This window comes from Danio rerio, chromosome 17 (assembly GCF_049306965.1).
Source record: "Danio rerio strain Tuebingen ecotype United States chromosome 17, GRCz12tu, whole genome shotgun sequence".
In the NCBI taxonomy this organism is placed as follows: domain Eukaryota; kingdom Metazoa; phylum Chordata; class Actinopteri; order Cypriniformes; family Danionidae; genus Danio; species Danio rerio.
In genome coordinates, this window is record NC_133192.1 from 55,170,001 (window position 1) to 55,184,229 (window position 14,229).

General features: G+C 42.9%; 1 protein-coding gene across 10 annotated transcripts in view; it reads left to right on the plus strand.

The window, feature by feature from the left end:
* The window catches only part of tiam2a (TIAM Rac1 associated GEF 2a), a 201,455-nt gene that overhangs the window by 84,849 nt on the left and 102,377 nt on the right, over window positions 1–14,229 (plus strand). For all 10 annotated transcript variants that reach the window (XM_073927632.1, XM_073927634.1, XM_073927637.1 and 7 more), the window contains exons 4-7: window positions 22–502; window positions 918–1,087; window positions 3,021–3,245; window positions 11,676–11,861. In XM_073927632.1, the coding sequence (XP_073783733.1) occupies window positions 22–502; window positions 918–1,087; window positions 3,021–3,245; window positions 11,676–11,861 (1,062 nt within the window). The remainder of the gene's footprint in view (window positions 1–21; window positions 503–917; window positions 1,088–3,020; window positions 3,246–11,675; window positions 11,862–14,229) is intronic.

Genomic DNA, 14,229 nt, shown 5'->3' on the forward strand with positions numbered 1-14,229 from the left:
CATGTTTCCTGTTTTCTGTAGGAGCCCAGATATAACGAGCCGGTCGATTGCTTTGACAGCGGTGTGGATGGACTCACTGCAGATACCAGTTCCCCCTCTCAGGTCTCCAGCCTTATGGCTACCTCCAATGGCATGTCTCAATCCTGCTCTCTCTCTCGCTCGCTGCACAGCCGCAGTGGCTCTGCCGGAGCCCTTAATTTAGGAAATGACATTCTACGGCAAAACATCTACAAGAATTTTATGATGGAGTTAAAGACTGCCCGGCTTCCAGCAGAAAGAGGAGCTGAAGATTGGTGTGAGAGCTCCTCAGAGGAAACAGGAAGCAGTAGTCAAGAAATCCCGGGGTCTCTGGAGCAGCTGGATTTGCTGTTCGAGAAAGAACAAGGGGTAGTTAGGCGAGCTGGGTGGCTGTCCTTCAAGCCCTTGCTCACTGTACACAAGGACCGCAAACTGGAGCTAGTGAGCCGTCGAAAATGGAAGCAATTCTGGGTCACTCTCAAGGGTAAGTACACTATGATTACTGTAACTATAGATAGATAGATAGATAGATAGATAGATAGATAGATAGATAGATAGATAGATAGATAGATAGATAGATAGATAGATAGATAGATAGATAGATAGATAGATAGATAGATAGATAGATAGATAGATGGATGGATGGATGGATGGATGGATGGATGGATGGATGGATGGATGAATGGATAGATGATATTATAAATAGATGGATGGATGGATGGATGGATGGATGAATGGATAGATTATATTATAGATGGATGAATGGATAGATGGATGGATGGATGGATACTGTAACTACCACAGTGATCTACAGTACAGTGCCACTCACCTTTGTGCAGTGAACACACCACACAACTGCTTAAACTGACCGATGATGAGCCACTTTTGCTTTTTTGCAGGTTGCACACTGCTGTTTTATGAAACCTATGGAAAGGCATCTTCAGAGCCAGAATCTCCATGCTATGCCTTGTTCGCAGAAGATGGCGTAGTCCAGGCTGTTCCCGAACACCCTAAGAAGGAGAATATCTTCTGCCTTAGTAACACCTATGGCGATGTCTACCTTTTCCAGGTCGGATTAAAAACATGAGTTTACAGTGTAATTTATTCATTTTCCTTCAGCTTAGTCCCTTAGTTTCAGAGGGCATCACAGCGGAATGAACCGCCAACTATTTCAGCATATATTTTACATAGTGGATGTCCTTCTAGCTGCAACCCAATTCAATTCAATTCAGCTTCATTTGTATAGCGCTTTTATGATGCGTTCACACCAGACGCGGAACGCGCGTCAAGTGCGAGTGATTTACATGTTAAGTCAATGCAAACGCGCGAATAGACATTATGTGGCGCGATACGCGCGGATGGCGCGGAGCGAATGACATGAATGACACGGTGCGAATAGCGCGATACGTGTGAGGCGAATTGAGCGTTTTGCGCGTTTGACGCGCTTAACGTGCGTTTTGCGTGAATCTCTCGAGTTCGAAAATCTGAACTTCAGCGGACATTAGCGCCGCGTTAACCAATCAGAAGCTTGCTCTTGTGGGGGCAAGATTGTGACGTAGAAGCTGTTGATGGTGTCCCGGGGCAAATCCTCCAGACGACACCGACAACAAGTCATCAAACTGGGCTTGGCTCAGTCAGAAGCACCGTTGAAAGCCTCCGTGATCCAGGTTCAGTTTCTGGAGGAGTTTATGAGCTTACAGAGCTGGATGCACCTCTGAAAGCATGTAGTGGACTCAGACACGGTCCTAAACGTATCAACGCTGTTTTTCAGCCTTCATAAAGTACAAAAACACTGTTTTCTCATAAAATCCATGTTAGCCTTTTAGCAATGAAGCTACAGTCACCGGGCAGATAGAAGCCCTGCCCATCACGCGAATCTACGTCAGTTCTGAAGGGAATTTGACGCGTGAATGAAGCGGATTTGATGGGCGAATGAAGCGGGGTTTGACGCGCGAATGAAGCGGATAAACTTAATGTTCACGCGGCTATTTACGCGTGAATAGCGCGATTTGTCCGCGCGTTCCGCGTCTGGTGTGAACACAGCATAACAATGTAGATTGTGTTAAAGCAGCTTCACATAAATGGTCATACTAACTGGATCAGGGTAGTTTAGTTTTTAGTGTTTAAGTTCAGTTCAGTTTAGCTCAGTTCAGTATGGTTTAAAGTCATTACTGAGAGTCCAAACACTGAAGAGCAAATTCATCGATGAGTAGCTTTTCAGATCCTGAACCATGCAAGCCAGTGGCGACAGCGGAGAGGGGAAAAAAACTTCACCAATAGGAGAGTGAAGAAAAAAAACATTGAGAGAACCAGACTCAGTTCGGCACGGCCATTTTAATTTCTCCGCTGGCCAAAAGTCTTGTGCAGAGCTGCAATCTCAGCGGTGGAGGCTGGAAGCTGGCCTCAGCGAAGACTCGTCTGTCCCTGGGGCGTCACTGGAATCAGTCTCATGCCCTTCACTCCCCTATGACCACCGCAGCAGCTGCTCAGGATACGGCCTGGTCCCGAATATGGACACCTTGGGATCATCTCGTCTCTGGTCTTGGGTCCAATCAGTGACTCCGCAAAATCTAAGGACCTGGGGATGAGTATCCCCAGGTGGAAATGGAGAATACTGTACTGGAACCCAGTACTGGAAAACACCCATACACACTCATTCACACACATGCATGGCCAATTTAGTTTATTCAGTGCACCTATAGCGCATGTCTTTGGACTTGTGGGGGAAACCGGAGCACCTGGAGGAAACCCACGCCAACATGGGGAGAACATGCAAACCCCACACAGAACCGCCATCTGGTCCTGCCGGCACTCAAACCAGTGACCATCTTGCTGGGAAGCGACAGTGCTAGCCACTGAGCCACCGTGCCACACATAGATAGTTTTTATTTTATTTATTTTAGATTAAGTCGACTAGAAGAATCAGATAACCTTATTTAACCTATTCACAGCCGTTTTGTAGTTTAAAAGGTCACGTTTACTTTCTTTCTTCTCGACTCTAGGCCTCCAGTCAGACTGACCTAGAGAACTGGGTTACTGCCATTCATTCAGCAAGTGCCTCTTTGTTTGCGAAACGCTACGGCAAAGAGGACACACTGCGATTGTTACGTGGGCAGATCCGTGGCCTTCTCCAGAAAATCGACATGGATGGCAAAATGAAGAAAATGGCCGAGCTTCAGCTGTCCGTCGTTGGGGACCCCAAAAACAGAAAAGCTATTGAAAACCAGGTAAGGTTTATTGCAGTCATCCATTGTAATTGGCAGTGGTTTCAAACCCAATGCTTGGAGGCCCACAGCTCTGCACAGTTTGGAAGTTTCTAGTAATCTTAAAGAGCTGGATCAAGTGTATTTAATGCACTTACAAATTCCCCTTAGCACTTTCATTTAGAGAAATCCCCATCACTATTTCAAACTCTGTGTATTCCACTTTGTCAATTATAGGGAATTTTACTTGGACAGACTCTTGACGGTTTCATTTATACTTCCCAGCACCTACACTCACTGGCACTTTATTAGGTACACCTGTCCAACTGCTTGTTAATGCAAATTGAGAAAAAAAGCAGCTCAAATGTTTGTGCATGCTATGATATTATCACGTATGTCTTATTGTGCAATAATCTGGGGTCAAGTAACTGAAATGGCACCATTGTCAAATTCTTAAAAAATACAGTTTGTTAAGTTTTGATGTTTTCAAGTTGGATTTTGGTCATTTTCCAACACAACCTAAAATCAACCAAATATCAACATCTATTGATGTTACAGCTTGGCGCTGTGTGGACATTACCACTATGTTGTCTGTCAGATGTTGGATTTTGGTTGCCGTACCTGATGAATAAATGTCAGTATTTGACGTTATTATGACGTTGGTTTAAAATGTTGATTCAACGTTGGATTTTGGTCATTTTGCAACCTAAAACAAACAAAATATCAACTTCATTTCCTGTCGTTATTGGACACCAAAGTAACGTTGTCCTTAGACGCTGGCCACCTAAACCTCACCTAATTTTAATGATTATGATTTTGTGTATCTGCTGGGTCAACACATGAATGTTTGAAAAAAATATTAATGATTTATCACAGTTAGGTATCAGTTGCCTAAAGGGTTGTTGTTGTCATTATTGTTCGATAATCAGCATCATAAATCACTTAATATCAATATTGAGTAAGTCAAGTCAAGTCAAGTTTTATTTGTCACATACATAGTTATACAAAGTATGACCAGCAGTGAAATGTAGGTCAGGTCCGCTCCAGAGATGCAAGTATAGATAAACAAAAAATTAAATATTAAGGAAAAAGAAGAAAAAGAAAAAACGTGCAAAAATAAGATGTGCAAAAATCTTCAATCTTTTTGGTCAATCTTATTGTAATTGACCAATCACAATAAAGTATTCCAGAAAGACACAATAATCATCAAGTTTTCATTTTTAAAAACCATGTTTAAGTTTATACATCAGGCCCAGATTGGCTAATCGGGAGAACCTGGAGAATTCCCGGTGGGCCGGTCAATTTTTTGGCCGTAAGGGCTGGTGTCCCTAGCTGCTTGCACTCTCAGCAGTTGCACTTTTTTAATTTATTTGTTTATTTGACCATAATCTCACTCTTTTTAATCATTATTTTGCCACAGCTCCGCTCTTTTTATTTATTTTCCCGCAGCTCCGTGAGCAAAATGCAGCCCGCAGGTTAATGACGATCATCATTAGCCTGCGGGCTGCACCCTATTCCACCCCAAACAGCGGCAACTTAGTGAATATTAATTTATATTAATAAATATTTCACCTGCTCAATGAAAATCAGATGATTCACTACATTAATAAATCTGACATAACTTGATCAGAAATCTAAAAAGGGGAGAAAAAGAGCAGGGTAAAAAAAAAGTAGACATCATTAGCAGCAGATAACAGCACCGTCGTGGTCTAGTGGTTATTACGTTACGCTATGACGCAGCCGACCTGAGTTCGAACCGCACCAGATTATAATGTTTTTTTTCATTTTCAGTGTTGAGACATAAAATACTGTTTGGGTTACTTATGTAGGAATACATATTTTTTTGTGTGACGACCGTTACAAAGGACTGTATATCTATAAAGAATTATTGTTCTCATATTTATGAAAAACATTTGAAGTTCTAAAGCAGCTGTGTCCTTGAAAAAGACGTTGTGGCGAGGGGGCATGGCTGAGAGCCGTGGGAACGGGGTGAGGCCACCGCGTAAGTGGATACACCTGCGGTGCGACCTGCCTCAGATCCCACGGAAGGAGCTCTGGACCATAAAAGGAGGACCGATGGCAGAGGAAGCCGAGAGAGGACCGGGCCCGGACATATTTTACTTTTGCTTTAAGTTTGACGGAGCTGCCGTCACTGTTATTAATAAATCAGTTAAAAACTGCGTCGGTTCTCCACCTCCTTCTTCCCGGCGGCCAAAGGGCCGTGAACTTTATTACAGTGGTGCCGAAGCCTGGGAGAAGGAGGGACGCGTTGTCCAGATGCCCTCGCCGCTGAGAGAAGGGGCGAGTGTTCTGGAGTTAACCCGAGTGGGGGAGAAACCCGTTCGTCTGCCCAGAGTGCCGGGGCGGCCTGAGGCTGGTGAGGAAAGGATCTGCCTGGGGAGGAGCAGGGTACGCAGGGCTCCCCACCGGAAGGGAAAGTGCTGAAGGGAGCCATCCCACAGAACCCGGGGGAGTCGCCGCGATCCGCCATGATGCCAGAGCCTGCATACGTCCACTGAAGCGGGAGCGGAGCAGGAGACCAGAAATGCCGCTAGCCAGCCAGGAGAACCGCCGCTGGACGGCAGAAGACGGACGGGTGGATAGATTCCTCCACAGGGCTCCCAGCACGTCGTCGCATCTCTCAGCTGGTGGCGGACCGAGTGGCAGCGTGTCTGGAGAACCGAACCCCAATTTTTTTTGCTTTTTCCTCTCTCCCCTTTCTCGGTCTACTCTGTCTTTCCTCCTTTTTTTCCATCTCCTTTTCTCTTGGCCCGTCTCATATAGGTCTCGCGGGTGCTGTGGTGCCAAAATCCCCCCCCCCTGTTATTAATAAATCAGTTAAAAACTGCATCGGTTCTCCGCCTCATTCTTCCCGGCGGCCAAAGGGCCATGAACTTTATTACAGACGTGTTAGTGTCATTTGAAACTGAATTGGAAATGACGTTATTTTAATAAAGTCAGTCGTCGACTGAGGTGGGCCGGTCTAAGGCTTGAAACTCCAGAGCTAAAAAGGAGTCCCACTCCGGCCCTGGTATACATGGTCTTGCCCCTAAAGTAGTCTGTGAATTGGTACATAAATTCAGTAGTGATGTGGCGAAGACTAGAGGGGCAGTAAGTGGGAATTGTAGAATCCGCAGATGCAGAACCACTGTGGGTCAGTCATCCTTTTCAGTAAAAGGTTCACATCTCTGGAATGCCATGCCTGTTCATTTAAAGTTACGATCAGAACTACCAATTTTTTTTCGGTAAAGCTGAAAGAATGGTTGAAATCTTTACAGCAGTGTGAGCTTTAAGTATTATGCTTTCAGGTTGGTCACGTTTACATTTCTCTTTATGCCAATTGACTTGCATTTTTGTTTGTGGCTCTGTATATATTGTACATGTTTGCTGTAGGCCTATTGTGTTTTATTCTTTATTAAGGGTGTCATGATTTCGATTTTAAATCGAAATCGATCGAAATTTATACTTAATTTCGATTATCGAATCAAAAAATAGAATCGTCGATGCTGCCACGCCCCCATGTCACGTCAGCTTGGCTTGCCAAGTGGGAAAAAAAACACGCTTGTTGAAGTGCTTGTTAAACTGCAGATGCAGAAGACCCGTCGACAGAGCTTAAACCCTCTCCTCTTTCAATGAAGTCGCCGGTGTGGAAGTATTTTGGATTTCCAGTGAGTTATGTTGACAGCGTTCGTGTTGTCGACAAAAAAAAACACAGTTTGCAAGCTCTGCTATGTACGTATTAGGGTTGGGCCGATAGACGATGGGCGCATCGCGATCTTCTGCCCCGCACCCGTTGCAAATCCGCTCGCGAAAAATACACACTCATGCCCTGTTTACACTAATAGTTCTTAGTTTTTAAATGGCATTTTAGAACGACAACGATCCACATCCACAGTGGCGTTTAGCATTTCTGAGCAGCCCTCCTTCCTCACTACCGCTGAAAACGCACATCACGTGACCACACAAACACAGACGCACACACACACAGACGCACACACAGTCATGCGCTCGAGACATCGGGTCCAGGCAGTCAGCAGGTCAGTAGACTGCTTAAATCTTTAACTTTCACACCTGTACTTAGTCATTTTAGCGAACACCTCAGATACTGTTGGCTGGTTTCTGTTGGTTGTGCACCTTTTTTACCGACGCCATTATAACGACACAAATCACTGCCTATTCTTGAGTCCCGCAGAAAGTGATTGACAGGTGGTAATTATGTGTGTAACTTACCTTTATTCATTCACTGAATGATTTGTTTATGGGTAAAACAAAGACCATGCAGGTCAGGTAGTTTAAATGGTAGGCTACAAATAATTAATTGATTGTTTATCAATTAATTATTCATAATCGAAAATCAAAACAAACCGTGATTTAGGAATCGAAAATGTAATCGAATCGAGGATTTGGAGGATCGTGACACCCTTATTCTTGATTGTTTTATTTTTATTTTATACTTTATGCCCTGTGTATGCAACATCGGTTATCTTTGTAGAACAATGTCCAGTGTATTGTCCGTGTAGAATAAAAAAGCAAAAAAAAAACGAGTTATATTAAAGAATGTTGAAGAACCTGTAACCATTCACCTTCCATAGTAGGAAAAGCAAGTACTATGGAAGGTTTCAGGTTTCCAGGACTCTTCAATGTATCTTTTGTGTTCAACAGAACAAAAACAATGCTCAAACTGGTCTGGAACAAGTCATGGGGGAGTAAACAGTGACAGAATTTTCAACTATCCTAACAATATCTGTGTGTGAGTTTGATATGTTGAAGAAGACAATACAGAGTATGTGCTTTAATATCTCTTAAAGACAATGAAGGTGCAACTACAAAAGATCTGAGTGATTTTGTTTGAGGCTTTGTCATGAGGTGTTCAGAGATTTCCCAATCCCTTCGTTTTGTCTGAAACGGTGAGGTAAATCATTGAAGGCTTTGCCATGTTAACAGAAGGTATGCTAATCTTACTAGGATGCATGACCCACATAGCTTTAGTTGACTAATGTAATTAGAAGTTTTTCCCTCTCCCTGATAACAATCAAACCAAGACTTCATGGGAAATTCTGGAGCTGACGCAAAGGTCAAAGGGGGAGTCAGGGGGTGCCAGGCGCTGGATGAGAGATTTGGGGAAGGGGAAGAGGTTAGAATGGTCTGAGAAACCTGACCACTTTGATCTGTTGTCTTCACAAATCAGTGCCAGCTGAGCAGTTTGAAGTCTCCACTGACCTCACCTTCCCCTCCCCCCCCAAAACTCAATTATAATTGTTTTACATCTACAACACTAACACTAAAGCGCTCTGTATGAGCCAGGGGAACGTTCAAAGACACAAATGAAGGTTAAAGGTGTGGACCGGTTCAATTAGCACTGGAATAAGAAACAATACCCATCCAGAATTTGAGAGTTGGATAGTTTGCACACAATTATTTCAGCAAGCTAAATGAAATTCAGCCTGGGTATTGCTTGTCTTGTTTACTTCAGCTTTCTTAAAGTTCTGCTTGTTTTTAGAGCAATAATGCTTTTCATCTCAAGTGATAATTGCTTTGTAAAATGTGTGTCTTCTCTGTACCATTTAAACACTTTGTTTCTGGGTACACATTTATAGAAAATGTCTGGGATCCAAAGCCTTGTACAAGCCACTGTGTTCTTTTTAGTGTCTAAGCTGCACCTCCTTAAAATGCAGTTCATCACTAGAATTTCCACGTTATTGGCACAGTGCCTGTCCAGGCTGATCGTGCATGTGTCACTCAACAGATTATGTGTGACTTTAATAGTTCAAGAAACGTTAATCATAATGTCACTAAACTATGCTAAAAGCTCACACGTACAGTGCATACGGAAAGTATTAATATCGCTCCACTTCTTCCACATTTATGTTTGAAGCTCTAAATTGAGCTCAGGTACATTCTGTTTCCACTGATCATTCTTGTGATGTTTCAGCAGCTTAATTGGAGTTCACCTTTGGTGAATTCAGTTGATTGGAAATTATTTGAAAAGGCATACACCTGTCTATATAAGGTCCCAGGGTTGACAGTGCATGTCAAAGCACAAACCAAGCATGAAGACAAAGGAATTGTCTTTAGACCTCCGAGACAGGATTGTCTCGAGGCACAAGGCTGGGGATGGTTACAGAAAAAGTTCTGCTTCTCTGAAAGTTCCAATGAGCACAGCGGCCTCCATCATTCGTTAGTGAAAGATGTTTGGAACCACCAGGACTCTTCCTGGAGCTGGCTGGCCATCTAAGCTGAGTGATTGGTGGAGAAGGGCCTTTGTCAGGGAGGTGATCAATAACCAGATTGTCACTCTGTCTGAGCTCCAGCGTTCTTCTGTGGAGAGAGGAGAACCTTACAGAAAGATAACCATCTGTGCAGCAATCCACCAATCAGGCCTGTATGGTAGAGTGGCCAGACAGAAGACACTCCCCGCCTGGAATTTGCCAAAAGGCATCTGAAGGACTCTTAGACCATAAGAAACAAAATTCTCTGGTCTGATGAGACTAAATTTAAACTATTTGGAGTGAATGCCAGGTGTTACGTTTGGAGAAAACCAGGCAGCGCTCATCACCAGGCTAATACCATCCCTACAGTAAAGCATGGAGATGGCAGCATCATGCTGTGGGGATGTTTTTCAGCAGCTGGAACTGGAAGGCTAGTCAGGATAGAGGGAAAAATGAATCCAGCCATGTACAGAGACATCCTGAATGAAAACCTGCTTCAGAGTGCTCTTGACCTCAGACTGGGGCGACCGTTCATGTTCAAGCAGGACAATGAGCAAAAGCACACCGCCAAAATATCAATGGAGTGGCTTCACAACATTTGGGGAATGTCCTTGAGTGGCCCAGCCAGAGCCCAGACCTAAATCCTATTAAACATCTCTTGAGAGATCTGAAAATGGCTGTACACCGTCGCTTTCCATCCAACCTGATAGAGCTTGAGAGGTACTGCAAAGAGGAATGGGCAAAAATTCCCAAAGACAGGTGTGCCAAGCTTGTGGCATCATATTTTTAAAAAAAGACTTGAGGCTGTAATTGCTGCCAAAGGTGCATCAACAAAGTGTTGAGCAAAGCCTGTGAATACTGAGGTACATCTGATTTTTCAAGTTTTTTTTTTTACTTTTAATAAATTTGCAACAATTTCAAAAAACTCTTTTTCAGGAAATAAATGAATTTAATCCATTTCGGAATAAGGTTATAACATTAAAAAATGTGGAAAAGGTCAAGCGCTATGAATACTTTCCGGATGCACTGTAGAGCTTAATTGTGACCGATGCAATATTGAGCCAACTACACTATCTCATATGTGTGGTCTTGTTCAAAATTCAAGGGTTTCTGGCAGTTATTATTTAAATATCTCTCTGATGCACGAAATACCTATATAAAACCTGTGGCTATGATTTCAGTATTTGGTATCACAACACACTCGTTATGTTTTAATAAGGCAAGATAAATGTGATAGCCTTTGCTACGGTTTTAGCTAGAAGGTAAAAATTGCCTTTAAGCAATGGCTCATGGAACTTCTATACCACCTGACCTTAGAAAAAACACACGATATACTGTAAGTGGTTGTACTGACATGTTTTATCACACTTGGCAACGTGTTTTAGATCACTTAAAGACCCTTCAGTTGTTTTAGAAGAATAGAACCTTTGTTATTTTTTATTATTTCTTTTTCTTTTCTTTTTATATGCGTAAAATATCTTTTAATTAAAATTATTGCTTTTTTGTATTTATTTTTATATTATTTTATGAATTTTTATTCATAGAATTTTTTTTTTGACATTTTTATAGAACCTAAATGTACATGTGTGTCACGGGTTTTGTTTGTTTGTTGTCTAAAAAAAAGAAAAAGTGAAGAGCTATTTATGCTGCATGGATTATATCCGACATGTTAAAAAAAACACCTTTAGGAAAAAATTATTTATTATGTATTTGAACATTCTTTGAAACATTTTGGGATAATATTAGTTCATACGTCAGCTATTTCACAATACCATTTTGGACATTTTCTGTTGGTGTAGACACATTTTTAAAATAACAACCTTAGAAGGTGTAGAAGGAGCCTAAATGGTACATTAGTCATGACTGTCAGTCAAACATCGCTCTCTGTTTTAAGTGGGTTGTTTAGACTAAGTTTTTAGAAAATCTGCAAACTAATATTCTTCATGGAATTGTGATTAACAGCCCTGGCATGTTTCTTTCCCTATTTTAATCTGTTTTGTCAAAACAGCAAAGCCCTAAATTCCAGGGTTTCCCCTATGAGCTATTTTTTATTACAATAGATAATGGCTTTTGCGGATTAGAGAAAGTCCCATTATGCCCCTCTCACATCTGAGAGCAATTACAGCCACAAACATCCATGACTCAGTCTGTTTCTGCCACTATAGATAACAAAAAGCATCATTGTGCTTGTCACTAGTGGGAGCAACACCCTTTCTCACTGATCATTTCTTTCATTTGTTTACAGATTCAACAATGGGAGCAGAATCTCGAGCGCTTCAATATGGACCTTTTCCGCATGCGATGCTACCTGGCCAGTCTGCAAGGAGGCGAGCTCCCCAACCCAAAGAGCCTCCTAGCCACGGCCAGCCGCCGCACCAAAGCTGCACTAGCCCGATTGGGAATCTTCTCCGTCTCCTCCTTCCATGCACTGGTTAGTAGCCTTGACTGTAAGCTATTACTCTGTCCAGATTGATGGGAGCTGATCATTCCGTTGTGGTGATCCCAAATAAAGAAGAGGTAAACCTGAAGGAAAGCAGAAGTGAGATCCGTGGGTTCTCTGCCTACAGACTATTTTGGGGGATGTAAACAAAAACAATGGTCCCAACGTATTTCCTGATTTACATTTTTAATTTCTATAGTTTCCGAGAATTCAAAAAGAGCCACATATTGATAAATAAAGTTATTATAGCTGTTTTAACATTACATTATGGTTGAATTGTTACAGTTATAAAATAGTTTAATAACAAGCAGGAAATATTCATGGGCCAATGACTTGACATGACGACATTGAAATGGTCTATACATTAAATTTCTGTCCCCAACCTCAACCTTTTTATCAACGTGGCCCAGGTGTGGGTGTATGTAGATTGCTAAGCGACCTTCAACAGTTCTCTCAGAGGATGACCAGCTGACAAAACATTGTTGCAACTCTGATACAAGTTTTATTTATAGTGAAAATTAAAAATCGTTGGGTGTTTGAGTGTTCTGCGCTGGATGTTATTGCCTGGACGGTGAGAGCTTGTTGCCCCCAATATGTGCATCGCTTCCAATATGCAAACCCCTTAAGTCTGGTTTATACTTCTGCGTCAAGTGACTGGCGTAACCCATGGCGCATGCAACGTGGTAGCTGTGCATTTATACTTCTGTGCATTGTCTCTGTTGGTCTGCATTACACTTCCGAAACGCTAGTTGGCAGTGAGGTGTTAATATTCCTCTCTGTCGAGTTTCTTCGCTGCTGTTTTGCTTTTCCTGAACACTTCCGGGATGTACAAGTGGCTCAAACTCGCTCATTTTGAGGCAGGAACCGGCGGACGTGCAACAACTTTAACTATGAGGTAAACACAAAACAAAACTTTCCATGCGGAGCTTCTTCACGGGACTCCACACTTGTAAACAATCGCTTCATCAGGCTCGCGCCATTCACGCTGCTCTCGGTCCCGTCCAGACTCGTCAGCGATACCAAGCCAACCAATCACAGAGCTTGCGCTACGCGTCATTGCGACGTGTAGTTACATTTTTTGAGAGGTGCACGTCAGCGACGCCGACGGCAACGGCGAAGGGTTATGCGTCAGCGCCGTAGCATACGCCGGCGTTTGACAGAGAAGTATAAATCAGCCTTAAGGCGCCGTCATTTGCGATCAGTGTTGGGGAAAGTTACTTTTGAAAGTAATGCATTACAATATTAAGTTACCCCCCCCCCCAAAAGTAACGAACTGCGTTACTTAGTTACTTTTTATTGATAGTAATGCGTTATGTTACCTTTGAGTTATTTTTGGGTTACTTTTCCTTATGCCGAGTGCATGATTTTACCCCTGATTTTGACTCAACGACTCAAATGCCTGACGACTCAAATGCCTGAAATCACAGGCAAATCGGTGCTTGTGCACGTGAGTGACAATCACACAGTATGATCTATCAACGACGTGATCTGAGAGAATCACCAATGAGTCGCCGATGCCTGCGAGATATTTGGCGTGCAAAATTTCTGGAGCTGTTGGCGATTCAAATCATGCCGTGTGAAATGAGTTTTGACTGAAAATAACATCAGCGATCGCCTACAGCCAAGGAGAGAGCAGCTTTCACTTGTGTGTGTGTGTGTACCTGCAGGCCAGTGGGAGGTTGAGGGAGAAGTTAAAAGCGCTCATTTTTGGTTATTTGGACCCAAGAAATGGAGGAAAAACTAGTATAAATTTGACAGGAGCACCCGTGTCTGTTTCACGTTTCATACAGAAAGTTAAAAAAGAAAGTTGGGGAGAAATGGCTAATTCCCTTTAAACCCAGGTGAGCAAATATGTACATTTTCTACCCCATTAAAGGCTTTTTTCTCATTATGTAGTTAATAACAAAAGATAAACGACGTGTTTTTGGCTGTGAGACGTAGTTTGGACAAAGTTGTTGGCGATTCTTCCTATAGTAAAGTCATGCAATGTGAATGTCCCTGTCGCCGATCCATCTTGCAGTGTAAACAAAGCCATGATAGTCATGCAGTGTGGAAACATCTGTGACACGACTACTTTGAAAATCATGCAGTCTGAGCTCGGCATTTCCTGGCTGAGGTTTGATCTTTTACAGAACTTGCAGGTGTTTTTTTCACCTTTTTCATCTACCAGATTGACCAGCTAAGGCCGTACTCACACTAGGTACAGTTGCCTCGTACTGGGCCAAAGCACGCTTGTCCCCCCTCCCGTCTCCCCCGACGGCCCGCACTCACACCACAAACGGGCCTCGGCCCCGCACTCACACCACAAACGGGCCTCGGCACGCTTACGTCATCGCTGCTGCGCTGTTCAGTGAGAAGC